Source organism: Lepidochelys kempii, chromosome 7, assembly GCF_965140265.1.
Source record: "Lepidochelys kempii isolate rLepKem1 chromosome 7, rLepKem1.hap2, whole genome shotgun sequence".
NCBI lineage: Eukaryota > Metazoa > Chordata > Testudines > Cheloniidae > Lepidochelys > Lepidochelys kempii.
In genome coordinates this window covers 57,885,864-57,906,382 of record NC_133262.1, presented here as the reverse complement: position 1 = coordinate 57,906,382, position 20,519 = coordinate 57,885,864, and the positions used below count along the sequence as shown (strand labels likewise).

Here is a 20,519-nt window from a genome sequence, read left to right as displayed (position 1 = left end):
TATGCTGGTGAGAAATCGTGTGTAATTCAGGCATGTATATTAACTGGTCATGAAGCCAGAGAGCTACAGTGATTCTGACTTGTGCATAATTTAAAAGGTAAACTAATCACCTTTTAAAAAAGTGAAGCAGTTAGTTTATTAACAGGTGCTAACTACACCTGCCTTGTTCTTTTGGTGAACTGTGCTGCCAAGAAACCAATCTTTGTTTCTGGGCTCTTCTGGGTGAAGTGAGCTGTTTACTATCTTATTGAAAATGGACTTGGTTCAGCAGTGCCAGGCTTAGGGCACTATACCAGGAGCCTCAGAGTTATAGCTGACCTTGCATGAATTTATTTTAAGGCTGTTAATTTCCAGTTCCAAAATGTCTGGTTTTGACAGACATTATAAGCTAGATCCACCTTCTCTGAATAGCTTGCTAAGAGTTTGTGATTTGTGGGTGAATATTTTGTAAAACATAAGCACAATGTGTAGTGTGGTATATTTATATGGTCATATATGTTAACATATGCTATGTAAAACATCAAGAGACAGCACCTATGTCACACTTTGGGGACCCAATTCTCCTCTTGCTTATACTAGTATTTATTCCCCTGGGGGTGTGAGCAGCTGTGACTCCTGTTAGAGAACCATGTTGCTTGGGGATTTTTCATTCTTCCTACATGGGTAAGAGCCCCATGAGTGGGTATTTGTCTGCTTCTCCAAACAAACAATGGGGGACTAAATAAGGGTATCTCCCTCTGTTCTGAGAGAGATGGAGATAAGACAAACCCCTGATGTGATGTAGGGGCCACCCACATCCACAAGAGCCCAGACCGGGGTTCCTTCTCTAAATGCATCTCCTATTTGCCTCTCAGTTTCCTATATACCAAATATATAATGGAGCCCCCTTACCTATTTCTTCCAAAAAGAAAAGGAGTACTTGTGGCACCTTAGAGACTAAACAATTTATTTGAGCATAAGCTTTCGTGAGCTACAGCTCACTTCATCGGATGCATACTGTGGAAAGCGTAGAAGATCTTTTTATATACACACAAAGCATGAAAAAATACTAGGGCTAAGTCATTATGCAAGGTAACCTATTTCCCCTTGTTTTTTCCTACCCCCCCCCCCCCGACGTTCTTGTTAAACCCTGGATTTGTGCTGGCAATGGCCCAACTTGATGATCACTTTAGATAAGCTATTACCAGCAGGACAGTGGGGTGGGAGGAGGTATTGTTTCATGATCTCTGTGTGTATATAATGTCTGCTGCAGTTTCCACGATATACATCCGATGGAGTGAGCTGTAGCTCAGGAAAGCTCATGCTCAGATAAATTGGCTAGTCTCTAAGGTGCCACAAGTACTCCTTTTCTTTTTGCGAATACAGACTAACAGGGCTGTTACTCTGAAACCTGAAATAAAACAACCCCCAACATTTCAGTCCTTCATGGCAGTGAAGAAGAGCTTGAACCTCAGCAGAGCCAAACTTTTTTTTTTGTAAATCACATGCTGAGTTTTGTTTGAAGAGGTGGTAAGGGTGAGAGTGCTTGTCTCTAAAGGTTCAGCGCCTTAGAGCAGCATGGTTATATCTGGTACCTATTCCCCTATGAAGCAGGGGCTGATGACATAGGAGCAAAGAGCTCTGCCCGAACTGCTGCCTATGGGCATTGCTTAATTATGGCGGACAGAAGCGGTGTGTGGGGGTGGGGAGAGGTGGAAGTGGTCGATTTCCTATATAACTGCCCGCTCTACCGAGCCTGGCACCATTGAAACTACGTTTCCCATCAGCCCCTGAGGCAACCAAGTTAGAACGGCGTCACGTGACTACTGCTAGCGAGGGAGAGGCTGCATCCGGGTCCTCCTCCTCCTCCCCCCTCCCCTCCCCTCGTAACGACCACAACAAGCAGAAAGCAGGAAGCGCTAAGGCCTGGCGGACACCCGCCCCTGCTGGTTACAGAAGCACCGCCCCTGTGGCGACGTTATTGGGCAGCGGTTGTAAGAACGGCCGCCTCATTGGTCAGTGGGAGGGAGGGGATGTCACAAAGGATAGGTAGGCGCGGTGGTGGCTTAGGGAGCTAGCGGCGGCGCAGGCGGAGGGGGTGGCTCCCCCTCCCTGTCTGTCCCCTTCTCCCGGCGGCAGCTCCTCCATGAGGGCGCCCAGGGCCGGCGGCGGGTTCCCGTGAGGAGCGGTGGGCGGGGCCTGGCGCTCATCTCCCGCTACCCCGCGCGCGGGCCTGGCGGCTGCGGCAGGTGAGACCCCGAGCCCCCCTCCCCCACCGGTGCCCGCCCCGCCCCGCCCGCCTGCCCCCGGGGCCGCTCTCCTGGCGGGGCGGGGAGTTGCGCAGGGCTTGGGGCCGCCCGGCAGGGATCGCAGTCTCCTTTGTTTGCAGGCGCCTCTCTCGGCCCGGCCCAGCCCGCGGGGCCCCGCAGCCCCCACGGAGCCGGGCGGCGCGGGGCCCAGGAGCCGATCTGCCCGGGCGCCCTTCAAGGCAGGGATCTCGCCCTGCTGTCAGGAGCCAGCCCGGGGCTCTGCGTGCGCGGAGCGAGCACCGCCCTCCTCGGCTGGGGCCGGGGTCAACACTGGCACCAGGGGGATGGGCGCTTCCTAGGCACGTGCTAGGCACACCTCGTGGAGGGGCTGTTGTGACCCCATCCCTCTCCCGGAGCTAGAGCTTTATCTCCGGTGGTGTTGCTAACCTAGCACTGTTACGCTTCTCTCTCACCGCCCGGCTGCCTGCCTTGTGGGTTTTAACCGCCAGTTTATTCAATGATTCCTTGGGTTTAAAAGTCAGCAGCGAGCGATTTGTTTGCCAAAGAGCGCATCCTGCCATTGCTGAAACTGCCCTTGTGTTCTCCTTAGGTGCAACATTTGAAACATGAACAGCAATACGCGTTACCAGTTTTCAAAGCTGGAACACAGTTGTCTGCGACGTTTCCAAACTAATCTTTCCACAAGGAATTTGTAAATCCTTTGTAATGGCCAACAAGAAAGAACCTCCTTTTTTCAATGATGATAACGTGGGACCGTTTCACTACAAACTTCCTTTTTATGAAACTATGGAGCTCTTTATTGAGACGCTTACAGGAACGTGCTTTGAGCTGCGAGTGGCTCCCTTTGAAACCGTGATTTCCGTGAAAGCTAAAATTCAAAGATTGGAAGGTACTTGTCTCTCTCCTTTATAAAGTCAGCACATTGTATATCATTTTAAAGGAAAAGTCAATTTGCAAATGACCCTTAATTATAATTGTGCTGAAGATCAAGATAGGGAATTAATTGGGTGATGCTGTACATAAATGGTTTAGTAACCTCTGGTTTAAAGAGACTTCTGACATTTCTTGTAATTTACTCCTCTTTGTTTTTGTACATCCTGCTAAGGTATTATAAGGGCACAGTTTATCACTAGTAAAACTGTAACAATTTCTCCTTTTTTGGAACTATTATTCACTGTGTCAGAGGATTATTTTAGACACAACTTTTTGGTTCACATACTAAAGTTTTAAAGCATTGGAGTTTTAATGTGAAGAAGCTGCTGATTTGTCTTGCCTGTAGTTCACTAACTGTTTCTAGGTATAGTCAGGAGTTGGACTCTGCTTTTTCTTAAAATGACAAATTTGCTGCATGTGTTGAAGTTAAAACACCTTTTATGCTGATCTTATTCTCCAGTATGTAAAGACTTTATTCAGTGGATGGGGACTTATTGTTAATTATTAAATCTAACGCATCATGTGAAGTACGGCCTCACTCCCAGGAGGCCTAACTCTAAGGATTAAATCTACCTCCATGAAAATTTGCACTGGTGCAACTAAATTAGTGGCTTTGCACCAGTGTAACTACTAATGTAGACTGTGCAACACCGGTATACAGAGGGATTTGCACTGGTACCAGAGTCAACTGTGCTGTTGTAAGCCCCATTTTGTGCCAGTTTAGCATGTCTACATTAGGAGTTTTTACCAGTGTAACTACACCGATGTAGCTATACAGATGTGAATTTCCTTCATGTAGATAAGGCCTTAAGTAGACTTCATAAGTTCTTAAACCTCTTGTGGAGGATGTGGGGATATGGGTTGTATGACTAGTGGAGGAAGAGGTTTGGGTATGTGTGGTTTTTTGTTTTTGTTTTTTGTTGTTCTCATCTTTGCCAAGTGTGGTGGTGGAGAGTAAATATGTGTGGCAGAATGCTAGCCAAATCAAGTGAGTTAAGGGATTTGGGGGAAGGGAGTCCAGTTACTCCCATTCCATTCGCTGTTTCACTGTTGTCTATACAGACCATCTCTGGTTCCATGTCTTTATTGGCTACAGTGAATTGACCATAAATAAGATCTCCCACCTCCACATTTGGTCTTTCTTTTGGTTGCACCTTCAAATGCCAAGTAGGACAAAGAAGCTTGCTCACTTCCACCAACATCCACTTTGAATATGTTACCTGCATTGATAGTCACTATGCTTATCACATGATCTCCCTTGACTGAGACGTACTGCTTCTGCTGGGAGTCCAGTTGCTTAATGCACAGGAGCAGGAGAGCTGCTCCAAGAAGAGGAGGAAAAGGGGAGGCAGTATGTAAGGAAAAGTTCTGGAGCTGTAAGTGGAAGAAGGAAATAGCATATTAAGGTGAGCAGAGCTGGTGGTGCATAGGGAGAAAGAAGAGTAAGGAAAATGGAAATCTGTAGAAGTCCTTGAAGGTGGTGAGGAAAAGGAGCTTGAATTTCCTGCAGAAAAAATCTGGAGGCTAGGGAATAGGCATATTGCGCTAGGCATGTCTAACTTGTGGGAGGATCACAATGAGAATTTGACTGTCACTAAAGGTTGTGTTATCGTTAAAAATAGTACCACTTACTTGAACTTTATGATTTACAAGTTGCGCTTCTCAGAGTGGGAAAGTGGTAAACTACTTGACGTTCCTGAATAATGGATCTGATTGTATAGGCTTTAAATTACGGATAAATACACTCCACAAAAATGTGGAAGACACAGAAGTCCACCAGTGCTCATCTCTGAAAATCACTTGTATGGGGTGGGGCTAAAAGACCCCAAGTTCCTCCCCAATGTGCTGTGTAGGGGCAGATAGGCAATTTTTCCTGACTTGCAGTTGATCAGCTTGTACATGAAAATAGAATGCCATGGTGAAACATCCCATCTTACACTGTAAGTGTAAGTTTTGCATGTAAGTTACAGGCAAGTAATTACCCCATGCTATTGTGTAGGTCAGGATCTCTGAGAAGGAAATACAGAATCTGTGGGATTTCTGTGAGGGAAATACAGAATCATGTTAACAATTTCCGTCCAAGGTCTGCACTCAACAATGGTCAACTATAACAAATGCTGCTGGCAGAATTAAAAACTAGCAAAGAAAACTGTTCTTTTGTCCATTGCTGTATTATCAGGAGACACCAGTGCATTGTCTACACTGTAACCAGGCCTGAAAACAGGCAGATGGGGACCAAGTAAATATGAATATTTCAAATGCTGCCAAAGCCACTTTCCTGCTCCCTATTTCATAATCTGACCTTCTTGGGCAGGTTTAGGGACGTGGAAATAGTTGATGTCTGCTTTAAGAAAGCTGGATATCTCACCAAGAACAGCCCCAACACCTCTCTGCTGATTTTACCAGGTATGAAGAGCACAGGTAAACTTTGATAACAGGTAAGAGCCCCAAAGTTCCTCTAGCACATCTAAACCTTCTGTGCGTGTGAAACTGCTTGAAGCTCAACCAGAGCTGATGTGGTGGTCATGCCTTTTAGCCACAGATCTGTTCCCACACATGCAGTCTGGCCCATGCACATCACAGCAAACTTATATGCAAAGATTCAAACTTGTCCTAGCAAAACCCACTTGATTATCTTCAAGGCAGTGGTAACCTGGATTCTTGCTTCACCCAGAACTGTTCCATTTAATGAGACTTTGCAGATGCTGTAGTGAAAAAGAGAGCCTCATTTGTCTGTGATAGCAATGGCATAAGAATTTAAATGCTCTCATAGTCAGTCTTCCTCAGAATAGGACTACCATCAGCAGGAACCTGCACCACATCAGTTTCACTTCCTGCAGAAATTGTATATTAAGATAGCATGCTAGGGTTTTTAAGAAACAGCATATTGATTGATTATCATGGACATGACAATAAATCACTCTGTAGATGTAGATCAAGACTTAACACAAGCAAAGTGATCATAAAGTGGTAAGATTTTGGACTGCAATACAATGAAATCGTAAATATGAATTCTTTTACTGAAAACATACTGCGGAGACTGGAATGATCGGTTATCTCTTCTGTTGCTGTTGGACTGAAAGTGATCCCTACCCAACTCCCTCTAATGTCTCCGCAAGTGAACCTTTTACATTTGTAAAGTCACCCCTCAGCCCATAGTTGTCTTTCCTTAAGTCAAAATACACAACAATTTTTCCTGTTTTTACCTGCCAGTATTTGAGATCACGATTCTCTTTTTTGGATCTACCTTTTATAAATGTTCTTTTTAGAAATATGTTTCCTCCAGTTCTCTTCATATTCTGTATCACAAGTGCATTACATATAAACAGCATCAGTCTTGTTCCTTACCACTTAAAATCGTGATCAACGGGTGGTTACTTTTACAGCAGCCTATTGTGATGTCACAGAATTGATTTCAGTTGAAAAGCAAGCAGTGGGAGTGGATTGAACTCTGCAGCTTTCTCTGGTTTCTTGCAGAGGCAAGCTCCACCACTGCAAATTGTGGTACTGCCTGTGCTGGGGTTTATATCTGCTGTAGAAAGTAGTTCTGGCTGCTGGAATCTTGTTTACGCCTCTTGCTGTAAGAGGGTTTAAAACTGGCTTGCATTTTTAGAAAAATTTCCCCAGTGTAGGATCTACTAGGCAAAGCAAAGAATGCTTTGCCAACTCAACATCTTTGGTCAGGGACAGTAAATGTTAAAAAGTCAATTAATATTCTACAAGGACTTCTTCCAGCAGATAGTCCTACCTGGAGGAGGGTTTTGCAAATATGTGTTGAAAGTTCCAGTTGTATAGATTGACCTTCAGAGGAATATTTGGGGTAATAAAATGCAAGGTGGAATAATAATAAAAAAGGGAACAGACTATTTAGTTACAGCACTAAATACAAATCTGTTTCCTGATCAACATATTGTGGGGTGGAGGAGATGTTTCTGGCATGTTAAAGCAGGTACACTAAGGAAACCTGGAAGATGTAGTGAGACAGAATGGGATTGAACTTCAGGGGCTGTCTCTGACAGGCTGGCCCCAAGAGGGGAGAAAAGGATAGTGTGCTGTATAGAAATGTAAATTATGCCCTCTGCTTTTGAGGGCAGAGAGGCGGGGAGAGGACCTGGATTGCTTCCCTGGCTCTTGCAGAGCAGGTTGTCATTTGGAGCGGCAGTAGATGTTTGGAGAGAGGCAAAACCTGAATTTGCTTTCATCCCCTCCCCTGAGTTCCAATTGACCAGCTGAGCTGATGCAATCTTGAGACATAGCTGAGTCCTACTTGTTCAGTACTGATTAGAACTGCCCAGTAGCAGGGCCATATGCTTCATAGGAGGAGGTGGCTCTGTGTGATCCTCATGATCATTGTCAGTTTTATATTCTGAGTCTGTATGCAGATTTGTCTCCTCATAGAAGATAAACTACAATCCTACACCTAATTCAGCTTTCCTTGTATATGAACCTACAGAAATGGATACTATTTTATTTGCATTTTAAATGTAGGATTTATAGGAAACAGCATAAAAATGAGTGTCTGTGCGTCCGTTATTGCAAAGAGTAAAATTATTTTCTTTTCAGCATCCCCCACCAAAAAAAGTACTGTCATCTTAAGAAGAATGAAAAATATTTCTGACTCTGTAGGAGTCAAGTTAGATCATTTGTTGGAAAAGAACATTTTGTAACAAATGATCTATCAGTTTATCAAAGTAATTGGAAATCACCCCCTGAAGGCAGACAAAACCATGACAAATTCAGACAATAAAGACTGTGTAATCAGAAATGTTAAGCTGAAAACTGTTTTACTGCAGAAGGACTCACTGGTTTTTGCCAGCTTGTTTTTGTGTTTGCTTTTGCTCATGCTGCAGACTTTAAATGTGACCAATTATTAAATAGCCAGCTGAAGAAAAGGGATTTGTTGCTCTATCATGTGAACGTGTCTCCTTCATAGGTGACTTTGACAGATTTCAAATGGGCACTGCGCTAATGTCATTTCATGCCTTTTTTTCTGGCTGACGTACAAATTTGTTGGCAGCTTCTAATGTTGAAGGGATAGAAGCAACTCCTCCCATAACCTGATGGGGACATTACTTGTAGTTCATAGTTTATTTTTTAAAAAATTGTGACAGTTGCTCCAAAATGTGAGCTCTGCTTCAGAACTGTGCACTAGGCCCTGTGGCAACAGCAAACATACCGACTGGCTCTTTTGTGACCTGTTCATGCCCTGTTGTGTTCTCAACTCTTGCTAGGTGTGTTGACTGCAGTGTTATGATATTAAGAGCTTGATTCTATTCTCATATGTGCATCAGACATAATTGTTGACTAAATTCCAGTTTGAGGGTCAAAGTCTTTCCTCAGATACACTTGTGCAGTCTCAGTGTGCACGGGTTGTAAATCTATGGGCCAAATTCTGCCCTCGCAGTCTATCTTGGTGATGCAGAAATCAGAAGTCAGCTTGACTTTCAGTTTGCTGGGTGAGTTTACAGGGATGGCAGCTAGGAAAACCCATATTGTCGATATCCAGAGTCATTGAGATGATATGTCATTTTATCACTTTTTTTAGTGAATAACTGCTCACGAAAGTGTGACATCTCTGCTCAACCCAGTTTTACTGGTATTTGTGTCTTTACTGTTCCAAACCATTCTGCTGTATCATAATATTTTGCAGCTTATATTTTTCAAAATATTAGGCAGATCTTACAAGACATTTGATTAATGTTGATAACCATTCTTCCTGCTCTTAAACAATGTAGTATTAAAATTACGCACACCTGGGCAAGATCACTTTAAAAACTAAATTATGGAAGTTGTATCTTGCTGCAGTTTATCACAGACATTGTGCAGTGTTCCATAACAAGAGCTCTGTGGAGGTGGTGAGTTTGGGGTCCTATAGTGTCATAACTGGATATCATGAATAGTTGATGCCAGGTGTATCCTCCTCGGTCACTTACTGTCTCTTCCAATTGACTTAGTGTACTCTAGGTTATCAAGCAAACATTACTAAGAACTCCTATTGTATTACACTATTCTATATCCTCACTTTTAAGTATTATAATATACAAGTAAATGGAGTATTGAGCATACAGACATTAGAATTACCAGGTGTAATTTTGATGTATTTCGTATCTGTTATTTTACTGAAACTGCGAAGAAATGGCTCTTATGAATTATAAAATATTTGAGGCTTTTATCACCAAAAAAGGAAAATTTCTCTTCACTGTTACATGCAGGTGTTGTATTTTTCTGTTATCCTTTATACAAAGGTCAATAGAAACTACTTATGATCTGCTTCAAATATTTGAAGTGTTAGGATTAAGCAAATTAAGAACAAATGTTATGTAAACTACAACATAATATAAAGTTTTTTGTTTGGTGATATTATTGTAGGCCAAAAATGTATAGTAAGGAAAAGATCCATTTCTTACAAATTGCCTGTAGCTGGCAAACTTGCTACTTTTTGTCAGCTTAAGATCATTGTGCTTCTATCTGTTTAAATTGCAAAATACTCTCTCTCTCTCTCTCTCTATATATATATCTATATATATCTATATATATATATATATAAAAAAGCTAATCATTAGGAAGTTCATGTGGAGCTCTAATTACTAGTCACTTAGTAACTTCTCATCCATCAAGATCTACAAAGATTGAGAATGCTTATGCACACTAACCCTCTGTTGTTCCTCTTTGTGGCCATAGTGAGTCTTACACACATTGTGCCAAAATTTGCCTTCATTTACGAACATGCACACTTATCGTGTACTCATGGCTGAAACTGAGGGCTGAATTTGACTATGAAGCAGGATGATTTAAAATCATCATTTAAAAAAATAATTTTTACTCATTTCCATGCTGCTAGTTCTTTATTTCCTGTTCTGTAGTCTTAAATTGCTAAAGTGAATGTTTTGTAGCTTCCTAATTGCAAGTAGAATTTCAGATTTTACTACTTTTTCCTATTAAAAAGTTTCACACTCAAAGTGTTGCTGTATGCAGACAGAGACTAAGTCCGTGGCTTCATTAACAGCTTGACCATCATAAACTTAGACACCAAATTGATAAGCAAATAGACCATGCTGTATTGCTAATCAGTATCACCTTCCTATACAGTATATTGAACTTCCTCAGGTGAAGAAAGCTGAAATGTTTCAGCAGCTGATAGTCTTCCTTCAGGATTTGCAGTTTGAAGTTCATGGCCCTTGTGTTCCTACGTCTCTTAGATGTTTTTGAAAATTGCACCCATAGGCCCCTGTTTTTGCAAACTTTGGCCTGTGTGCAAAAAAAAAAAAAGAAACAATAATTGTTAATGTATTGAAAGTCTAAGTAACATTACATTGTTAGCACAAAACAAAATGGAATAAGAGATTTTATGTCATAAAGAGAAGAATATTTTATTAAATACAGTTTTAGCCCCTGATGCGCCAAATACTCATGTTCATGCTTAACTTATAGTGGTCCCACTGACCATGGGACTAAAATTAGTAAGTACCTGCGTAAGTGTTTTCAGGATAAGGGTCTCAACTTTTAGTGTTTTGTGGTTTGCTTATAGCAGTTCTGTAAAATTTAAAAAAGACTCTCCCAATAGTAGCATTTTAAAACAGTGTTTATAATTTATAATGAATTTAAATTATAATCTAAAGTTGCAGTATCGCATATTTTCAAACAGAGCCTCAGCCCGATTTTAAATCGGATTTAAATCACTTGATCCTGCCAAGGAGTAATTGCACCTCTCTTTACTCTATCAGTTGTATACAAGAACAGCATCCTCTTCCATATTTCTTCTGTCAGAGCACAACTCAATTTTCAGTGTCTTAGTGGATGAAGGGAAGTGTACATACTATAATGTAATTTTAGTGTTCGGCTATGAAGAGCCATTTGGATAAACATAATTCATTCATAAGGCCAAGTAACTCTTTCTCAGTGTGTTAATTGTCCTCTGAAGGAATCTTACTAGTGCCAGCAGGAGCGCAAACCATACAATGGGTATGATTTTTCCGTTTCCACCTTACTAGGCCACTAAGAAAGGAATATGTATAGGAGCAACAGAGATGCAAAAGCTAAGGATTCTCCACTGCTGTGTTTTGGGAGGTATTTGCGTGCATTAGGGAGTGCTAGCTTTTTGCGTCCAGTGCAATGACCCTTGTACCTCAACACGAAGGTTAGTGTTTACACCTCTCCTGCAGGCAGGCAGTCTGTGACTTCCATATAGTTTCATTCTACTTACATTATTTGTAGAAAGTTTTTAATGAAGTCTTAAAATGTATTGTACTTTGTGTGAGTCATTTGGACAGAATTGCTTCCACCTGACACTTTGTTAATTTTCAAAGGCCCAGCAGACAGACCAACACCCTAACTGTGATTTGTGCCTTTGACCTCTCAGTCTTAAATAACTTGCCGATTAAAAATATTTTTCCTTTCAAACCTGAGTCTGGTTGTGAGTCTACCCAAGAAATCAAGACTAGAAATTGTCACCCTCCTTTTAGGAGGGTATAAAGGGTCATTACTGAGCTCTGCACAGTTTGCTTTAAATGAGTGCCAACGAGTAAGTGAGTTGTCCATATGCGTGGAGGGAAAACAAAGTTAGCCATGAAGTGAAACACATGACTTCCTGTAATTTCCAGTGCAAAACACAGACCTCATCTACACTGCTGCTCTTCAGCATTTCAACCCTGTTTCCTTCAAATAATATGCTGTCATGTCAAATTTATCCTAAAATGTTGGTGTGGTTTAATAACGAGCTTTACCAGACATAAGACTAGTAAAGTGTTTCTGTAGTTTAAAATACAGACCTTTGAGTGTTTGAAGTGCAAATTTTGCACAGCCGTGGATACTGCACCAGAATCTGAAAGTTAAGATTTTACAGACACAGAAGTAAAAATACTGCAAACTGGTGGAGCCTGGTCTAATTGTATGGGTGTGCTTCCCTGAGTTGCAATACACCTCAACTTGCTGTATAGACAAACCCTAACTATGGGTGGTAGCTCTTTAGACTAAAGTTGTAGCCCTCGCAATGTATTTAAATGCGTGGATAATGTCTGGCAAGTGGTGTGGCTGGAAAAGTCAACTATTTTTTAGTCTCTCTGAAGAAGATTCTACAGTAATGTTATACTAATTGACTGATTTTTAATGTTGTCTTTTTGAAGGTATTCCTGTCTCTCAGCAGCACTTAATTTGGAATAATGTGGAGTTGGAGGATGACTATTGCTTGAATGATTACAAGTGAGTGTAAGATAAAACTAAAACAAACTGTTCCAAATATAACTATTACTATTGGGAACTGAGAGTACTACAAAACTTCACCTTTTTTGTTGACTATTCGCAGCATTTCAGAAGGTTGCACTTTGAAGCTGGTACTGGCTATGCGAGGTGGGCCTATTAACACTAGAAGAGGTAGGTGCAAGTTTTGTGTTGGTTTCATGTGAAGCATCAAGACAGTCTAATAAAGACTCTTACACAAGTACTCGTAACTCTAGACCATTGTACTTTAGCCAAGCTTTTTGGCTGAATGGACTTTGATTGTAAAGGAATTGGAAGATCTTTGAGGAATATGTAAGGGTCTGTTCACCCATCTTTCGTTTGTCATATTTTTGTGGTTTTAAGAGCCATTAGCCCAAAACCATTAGCCTAAAGGAAACTCTTGATGTGAAGTTGGATTAGATGTTGAAAAGTGAATATTGTTATAAAACTATTGACATGGCTGCCTTACATATCTTGAACTGCAGTATAAATTTAATGATACAATAAAGTACTAATCTATAAATTTAATTAGAAATATTGGAATAGATATGTACCCGTGATGGTGGGATTTCCAAAGGAGACTTATGGAGTTGGATGCCCATTGAAATCCCCAAATTCCTAACTAACATTGAAAAATCTCAGCTAGCATGGCTAAGTTACCATTCTGTTGGAATGTCTAAATTCTGCATATCCTAATTGTGTAATGTGAAAATATATTATCCGTTGGTAAAGGGACACATCTTAAAAATCATGCTTGCCTAAAAATGTATTTTCTGGTGTTTATAACACTAAGATTATTATTAGTAAAGTTATTAGAATATAATTACCGTATATACTCGTTCATAAGTTGAATTTTTTTAGTAAAAAAGGGAAGCACCAGAGAAGGGGGTCGGCTTATGAACGGGTATAGAGCGGGAGAGGTGGGACACAGCCCCTCCCCCCAACAGAGGGACCGAGGAGAGGCAGCTCAGCCAGCAGAGCCAGAAGGGAAGAGGCAGGGCCAGTCTCTCTCTGCTTCTGACCATGCTGCTCTCCCCCCAGCCTTCGAAGCAGCTACATCTCCAGCTGCAGCTGTGCCACTCGGCCCCGGCCCCCAGAGCAGGCTGTGGCCGTGCTACCTGGTCCAGCCTGCTGGACCGCGCTGCGGCTGCACTGCCCAGCCTGTCGGGGCAGCTCCAGCCAGGCCAGAGACATCCTCCCCGGCCCTCCCCAGATAAGGTGGGAAGGGATGGGATGGGGCGAGTGTGGGAGTCCTGGGCTTGGGGTGGGGTCATGTGGGGGGTGGTCATGGGGGTTACTCCCCTGGCCCGCAGCTTCTCTCCCCCCCCCCCCCAAAAAAAAAAAAAAATTCCCCACCAGCTGCTGTCCCGGCCTGTCAGGGTAAGCAGCTGGTGTGCCGGGACACTTTGTTAACTTAGGTTTACCTCTGTGCCTGCGGACGCTCGAGGTAAACAAACCATTTCGACCTGCCAGCGGCTTATCCTGATGGCCTTGGAGCCAAAGTTTGGTGACCCTTGAATTATAGGGTCGGCTTATGAATGGGTCATAAAAATTTTCCATTTTTATTTATCCATCGGGGGGGGACTTATAAACAAACCAGCTTATTATCGAGTATTTACGGACTTTAACTTTTTTCATTTAGCACACTTGTGTATAGTCTGTCAAACTTGGGGACATGGGTGCTACATGTTACTAACTCATTTTATAAAACTGGCTATATTTCAAGTCGGTAACCCTTTTTTTTTTTTTTTTTTAAAAGGGGGCGGGGGGACAGGATGGGACGAGAAGATAGTATCATGAGTCCAGAGCTATTTGGTGCGTACAGATTATGGGAGCCTTTGCTTCAATACATGTCATGCTTTGAGATCACATTAGCTTCCCTCTGAAGAGGTTTGTTTTTTCTTTCCTTCCAAATTAGTCAGAGCCCTGAGATTTGATTGTTTCTATTATCTTCATTGCTTACTTCAGTGGCAGTTCTTCCTCAACCTAACATAAGTTAACCCTTTGTTTTATTATCCACTTTTCAGGGTGAGATACATTGCGCAGAACTTTAGAGGAGTCATCCTAATAAAGTCCATCCTTGGCTAATAATATGAAGTTCTGTAGTGCATCCCTAGTCATGAAGGAAGAGTAGAGCAGTAATTTTGGCAACACATGGCCTTGCCAGCTTCTGCATTTCACATGACCCAACACATCATCTATTTGCTCGTAAACTGTTCTCAATTTTTAATAGTCTAGTGAAAAGGGAAGCAAAAAAGGAGGATATTAAATTTAATTGGTGAGAATGGGTTTTGAAGAGGGCAGCAAAGTGGAGCTACCGATTTCAAATAGTTGCATGAATGGACTGCACTTTGAATGCTGATGAAAATACGTGTACAGGACTGCCTCTATACTGATTCTGAACTAGAAATGTGATAGATTGATTCAGGGGTCGGCACCACCATGTTGTGTGACGGACACTTGACAAATTACCGTACTTAGCGACGGACTTTGTGGGGGCTTATGTCATTCAGTCATTCAATTTTTTGAAAATTTACCAGAAATCTCAACATTTTTGTCACAGACATGTTGCTGACCCGTGGACTGATTTGTTTTTGCTTTTTAATTTTCAAACTTTTTGAACCTTGCAATTTTTAGGTGACTCTTATCCAATGAAATGACAGCTGGGGTTCAAGGTGGGAAAACAGTTCATGCTTGCAAAGCATATATACTAGGACACCCAGATCTTTTTGCACACTCCCCCTTCAGCAATATTCTGAAATAGCTTTGAGGTTGAAGAGCAACGTAGTTTGAGCATGAGAATTAATGCACCAAACATCTTCTTATGACTTCAGAATCTCTATGCCCCTTGAAAGCAGCTCTAAAACTGCAGCAGTGGTTACCTAAGCATGTCATCCTGATGCCTGTTTTGCTTATTACTACATACAGATGGGGCAGCAGCCTCGCCTGGGATAGGTAAAGCATTGTTCTGTGATAAAACCCACAGAGGCATGAAAGCTGAAAGTGAGGAAATCCCTTTGCTATTTTCACTTGTAAAGCACACTGTAGAAGAGAACTTCTACACTTACTGTAGGGGATTCACATCTAATCAGGCTTATATGAGTTCAACTTTCAAAGGCAATTAAAAATAATCTGCCTGACACTTAGAGCTTTCATATAATGAAACTTTAATTGCAATGTCACTGTAAGTACAATCTACCATACATAACTGTAAAAATGCCTTGTTTTACAAAACTCTGTTCTAGTCTTGTCACTGAGTGCTTGTAGGTTGAGTTATTTTCATAGAATTACATTAGTTTTTATTTCCAAAGGTGCTCCTTGCTCTAATCATACTCTGGCAAAACTGAAGGTAGAATGGTTCCCGTCCTTCTAAATAAACTGTAAAGCAGTTTGTTGTAAACATCAGTCACTTCACAGGCTTCTGCTAGAATTCCCCCCAAACTAATCTCTTTGCCAGAAAAAATATTCGGCTCAATATACTTAAAACACAGTGAGCTCTGCTGGGATTATTTTCTCTAATTCAGACTCGAGTAATCAAATCTAACCTCACTCTTTTTTTCCTCATTTTAGAATGGGAAAATTAATCAAGGTTTAAAACACGAAAGTGGGTCTAACTTCATTGATCTTTGTATCTCTGCTCACTTTTAAATGAGATTTAAATATTTTAGGAAAAAAGAACAGGAGTACTTGTGGCACCTTAGAGACTAACAAATTTATTTGAGCATAAGCTTTCGTGAGCTACAGCTCACTTCATCGGATGCTCACAAAAGCTTATGCTCAAATAAATTTGTTAGTCTCTAAGGTGCCACAAGTACTCCTGTTCTTTTTGTGAATACAGACTAACACGGCTGCTACTCTGAAATACTTTAGGGGGAACTTTATATTTAAGGTTTTCCTATCAGTTTCTCTAGGTGGTGGTGCTAGTTTAATTTATTTTACTTATAAATCTAGTTAGTAGAATTCTCCACCCTTAACCAGCTAACTTTGTTTCTCCTCTGTCTTTCTATCCCATCCTTGGACATCTGATGGCCCCTCTGTGTGTGGTCTGCCTTTTCCTTTTGTGTCCTGCTCCCCATCTATGCATGTACTGCAGTGTTGGGGAAGAGGTGTGCTTTCTGTCCTAAGACACCAGTGTGTACGGAACTTCTCTCTTCTGCTGTTGTAGGCTGATAGGGAGAGGAAAGGTCTGATGCCAAATCTTCAATAACTAAGCAGGATCCCATGGTCTGCTCATTTATCTCATTCCACATCTCTTTCCCATATGTGAAACTCTGCTTGGAGCTGGTGGTGTGGGGGTCTGCTTCAATAAAAGGAGTCAACAAAGGGAGAGGGCTAGTAATGGAAAGGGCGGAGAACCAGACAGATGAATAGGGGATAATAACAAACACCTTTATTTTTAGGCTGTGCTTTTTACCATTCCAGTCAACTGTTTCTGGCACCTGAGCTTTAAAAATAACCCTACCTCTAAGCTGTCTCCAAATACACACAATGATGTAGTCAAAGCATTCGTGCCATAGCTTTCCTAAACGTTGTAGCAGGTGCTACTGGACTTCTTGTGACTATAATTCCCTTTAAAAAGAGCAGTGAGTGAGGCATTGAGTGACTGCAAAGTGTCTGTGATGTGGATTTTAATGTCTCTGACAGGAGGAATGGAGGTGCTTGTGAAGCTGGGTGATAAAACCCTGTCTCAGATAGCTAGAGGCTCATAGCTGTCATTTAGACTGGTCAAGTCAGGGAGGCTCCATTGGCTCCTCTGGGCTAACCGTCACCAGTCACTGAAGCCCCCTGAGATATAAACATAGGAGAACTTGAGGGAACTTGAGCCAGGTACTAGAGTGCTTCAGACTCTTGAATGCACTCCCACGAATGACTTGGAACCACTGGGACTACATCTATACAGGTGTTTTATGTTTGAGTGCTGTCTGAAAAAACTAATTTTAGGTTCAACACTTCAAGTTGTACAGATTACTGTTTTTCTTCCTGAAGACTGTTCCATCAGTGACATTTTCAGACCATCACTGTAGATTTCTTTAAACACAGTATGCAGGCTGAGGTATTCTAGCTCAGCCTCTTTGAGGGATTAGACTTCAAAGTTGAAATAGACTGTTTTTCATTCTGTTTTCTCCTTATAGTTCCTGTGGAAGACCCTATTAGGGAAATGGCTGAATACATGGACCCCAGTCGAGATGAGGTCTGGGAGAAGGGGCCATCCAACAAACAAGTTACCTTCTTGGTGTACCGGGAAGGAGATCAGTTGAATTTCTTCCGTGTTGTAGACAGGGGGGATGGTACTTTAACACCATTATCTGAATCTTTAAGGTAAAAAGTGGGTTTTGATTTCGATGCCTGGTTTCAGAGGGGGGAAAGCTGTACAACTTTTCAGCTGTTATTCCTTAACTTGTGTCCAAAGAATATTTAGACTGTCACAAGCATTACTATTACTGACCAGATTTGCAGATGACATAAAAGCTGGGAGATGGGGGCATTGCAAACGCTTTGGAGGATAGAGCTAAAATTCAAAGGGATCTTGATAAATCGGAGAACTGAGCTGTAGACAACAAATTAAAATTAAACAAAGACAAGGTGCTACGCTTTGGGAATTAAAACCAAATGCACAGACACTGAATAGAGGATAACTGGCTTGGCAGCAGCACTGCTGAGAAGGATCTGGGAGTTGTGGTGGATCACATGAGTCAGCAATGTGATGCTGTGACAAAAAAAGCAAATGCAGTTTTGGGATTCATTAACTGTGGCATAGCTTGCAAGTCACAGGAGGTGATAGTACCGCTCTACTCGGCGCTGGTTAGGCTTCAGCTGGAGTACTGTGTCCAGTTTTGGTCACCAGTGTATAGAAAGGATGTAGAGAAACTGGAAAGGATCCAGAGGCAAGCAACAAAGATGATCAAAGGGATGGAATGCAAGCCATGTGAGCAAAGATTGAAGGAACTGGGTATGTTTAGTTTGGAAAAGAGGAGACTAAGGGGGGGACATAATAGCAGTCTTCAGATATTTGAAAGGATGCCATAAAAAGATGGAGAAAAGTTGGTTTTTGTTGTCACAGAGGGCAGGACTAGAGGCAATGGGTCCTAACTACAGCACAGCAGATATAGGTTGAATCTCAGGAAAAGCTTCCTAACTAAGAACAGTAGGACAATGGAACAGACTGCCTAGGGGAGTCGTTGAAGCTCCTTCACTGGAGGTTTTTGAAAGGATGTTGGATAGCTGTCTGTCTTGGATTGTTTAGACAGGATAAATCCTGCATCTTGGCTAGACTGATAACCCTTGTGGTCCCTTCTAACTCCATGGTTCTACGATTAGTATTTAAATATATAAAATAGTGTTTAAGTAGAAAGACTACAGAGGATGTAAGTAATGCTGACTAATATTCTCTCTGTTTCTCAATACAAAGTGAAACAAAGCTGACTTGGCCTCTGAGAGCAATCCAGAATTTCCATCTCTGATGAGAGCAAACTTGGAAACAGATACAAAAGAAATGTTGCTTCAGTACTTTTTGCCATCCATATAAAGTTGCATGTGTAGTTTTATAAACATTCACTCCCCTCACAGCCCAAACTTTTCTTCCTTACCTATTCTGCAGTGAAGTCATAGTCACGTGTAGAAGTCAGATTGGCAGCTGGAAGTGGTAGGATCCTATCCAAGTTTTGCCTTCGATACCCAAGCAGCTGGATTTTTTGCTGAAATGATCAGTATTGAAATAGTGCTGTTGACAGCTACAGTGATAAGTTTTGTTTAGATGAATGCTGTTGAGGCATCAGGTCCATCACAGGTGGCCAGCTGTGCTAGAACTTAGAGACCATCAGCACCAAAGCTACAAGTCTCTATCACCTTAACTGGAAAATTAACTTTACTAGCTGACATTCAGTAGTAGGCTGCTACCAGTGCAGAGGCCAGCACCTTGAGACATGATGACATGCACTACATCAGTGTAATACATAATGACAAAATCTTAACTTTTGTTCAAGCTTAATAGTATCACAGAATTTAGGAATCTGTTAATAAAACATTCTCAATTCTTTAAAATCTTCTGGTAGCTGAGTTAAAAGTTCAGCTGTCTGTTCTGCTTCCATTTGTGATTGCATGTCAGTTGGCAAAATCAAGGGTGGTTCTTCGAGAGCTTGCTCATGACCATTCCGTTGTAGGTGTGTGTGCTCGCCATGTGCACTGGTGCCAGAAGTTTTTCCTTCACTGGTATCCGTAGGTGCCTGACTCTGGCACCCTCTGGACTGGCGTGCATACGCGCCGGTATAAGGGATGCCACCGGCTCTCCCCTCCCTCAGTTCCTTCCTACCGCCAGTGATGGTGCTTTGGCAAGCTTTCCTAATTTGTTGTGTATAGATGTTTAAAGTTGTATAGTTAATAGTTCTCTTAGTGTTAAATTAGAAATAGTTAATTAATCCCGTACGGGACTCAGCCTAGGGATGGGGCATGCCCCGGTCCCTGGGCTTCAAATCTTGTGACTGTTGCAAAAAACCCATGCCAGTCAATGATTCCCATAGAAGCTGCCTGAAATGTTTAGGGGAAACCCACGCGAGCGACAGTTGTTGCATTTGCAAGAGCTTTAGGCCACGGACCAAAAAGGAGCAGAACATTCGTCTCCAAGTGCTCCTTATGGAGTCGGCCCTCACACTGGCCTCGGAGCCGACGAGATCGGATTCTGCTCCAAGTGCTGTAGCTTCAGTGCGGCGTGCACCGCCGGCAGCAACTGGCACTGATCCCCATCCCCGGTACTGGCTAAAAAGCAAAGAAAGGCCAGGAGGGGGCTTTCTCCTACATCCTATGAAGGGAAGGAGAGAGTCAGAGGAGAGCAAAGACCCATGCTGGGTAACTCTTCCTCTCTGGATGGTGGCCAGGCTTTGACTTCTGCTGAGCTGTTGAGCCCGCTTCAGGACCCGCCAACCACCCCGAAGGCCTTTCAGACCGCGAAGGACATATTGTCTCTTCTAGTGCCACCTGCGCTGGCTGCTGAGATGCTCTGTTCAAAGAGTAAGCCTGCCTTAGGACCTTTCCAGTGGTCTCCATCAGTGTGGCACCACTCTTTGCTGCAGGGGGTGCCCCGTCAGCACTTTCCTGAACAGTGCCACCAGCTCCTGGACGCAGGTC

General features: G+C 42.3%; 1 protein-coding gene across 6 annotated transcripts in view; it reads left to right on the top strand.

Annotated features, from left to right (window-relative positions):
* Positions 1-20,519, top strand: part of ZFAND4 (zinc finger AN1-type containing 4) — a 48,027-nt gene that overhangs the window by 3,974 nt on the left and 23,534 nt on the right. For 2 of the 6 annotated variants that reach the window (XM_073353013.1, XM_073353012.1), the window contains exons 1-5: positions 2,009-2,228; positions 2,839-3,138; positions 12,305-12,380; positions 12,484-12,551; positions 17,531-17,717. In XM_073353013.1, coding sequence (XP_073209114.1) covers positions 2,955-3,138; positions 12,305-12,380; positions 12,484-12,551; positions 17,531-17,717 — 515 coding nt within the window. In that variant the 5' untranslated portion in view covers positions 2,009-2,228; positions 2,839-2,954. Of the gene's footprint in view, positions 1-2,008; positions 2,229-2,838; positions 3,139-12,304; positions 12,381-12,480; positions 12,552-14,157; positions 14,289-17,530; positions 17,718-20,519 lie in introns of those variants that run through there. The other 4 variants (XM_073353015.1, XM_073353014.1, XM_073353017.1 and 1 more) reach the window with 4 other exon arrangements.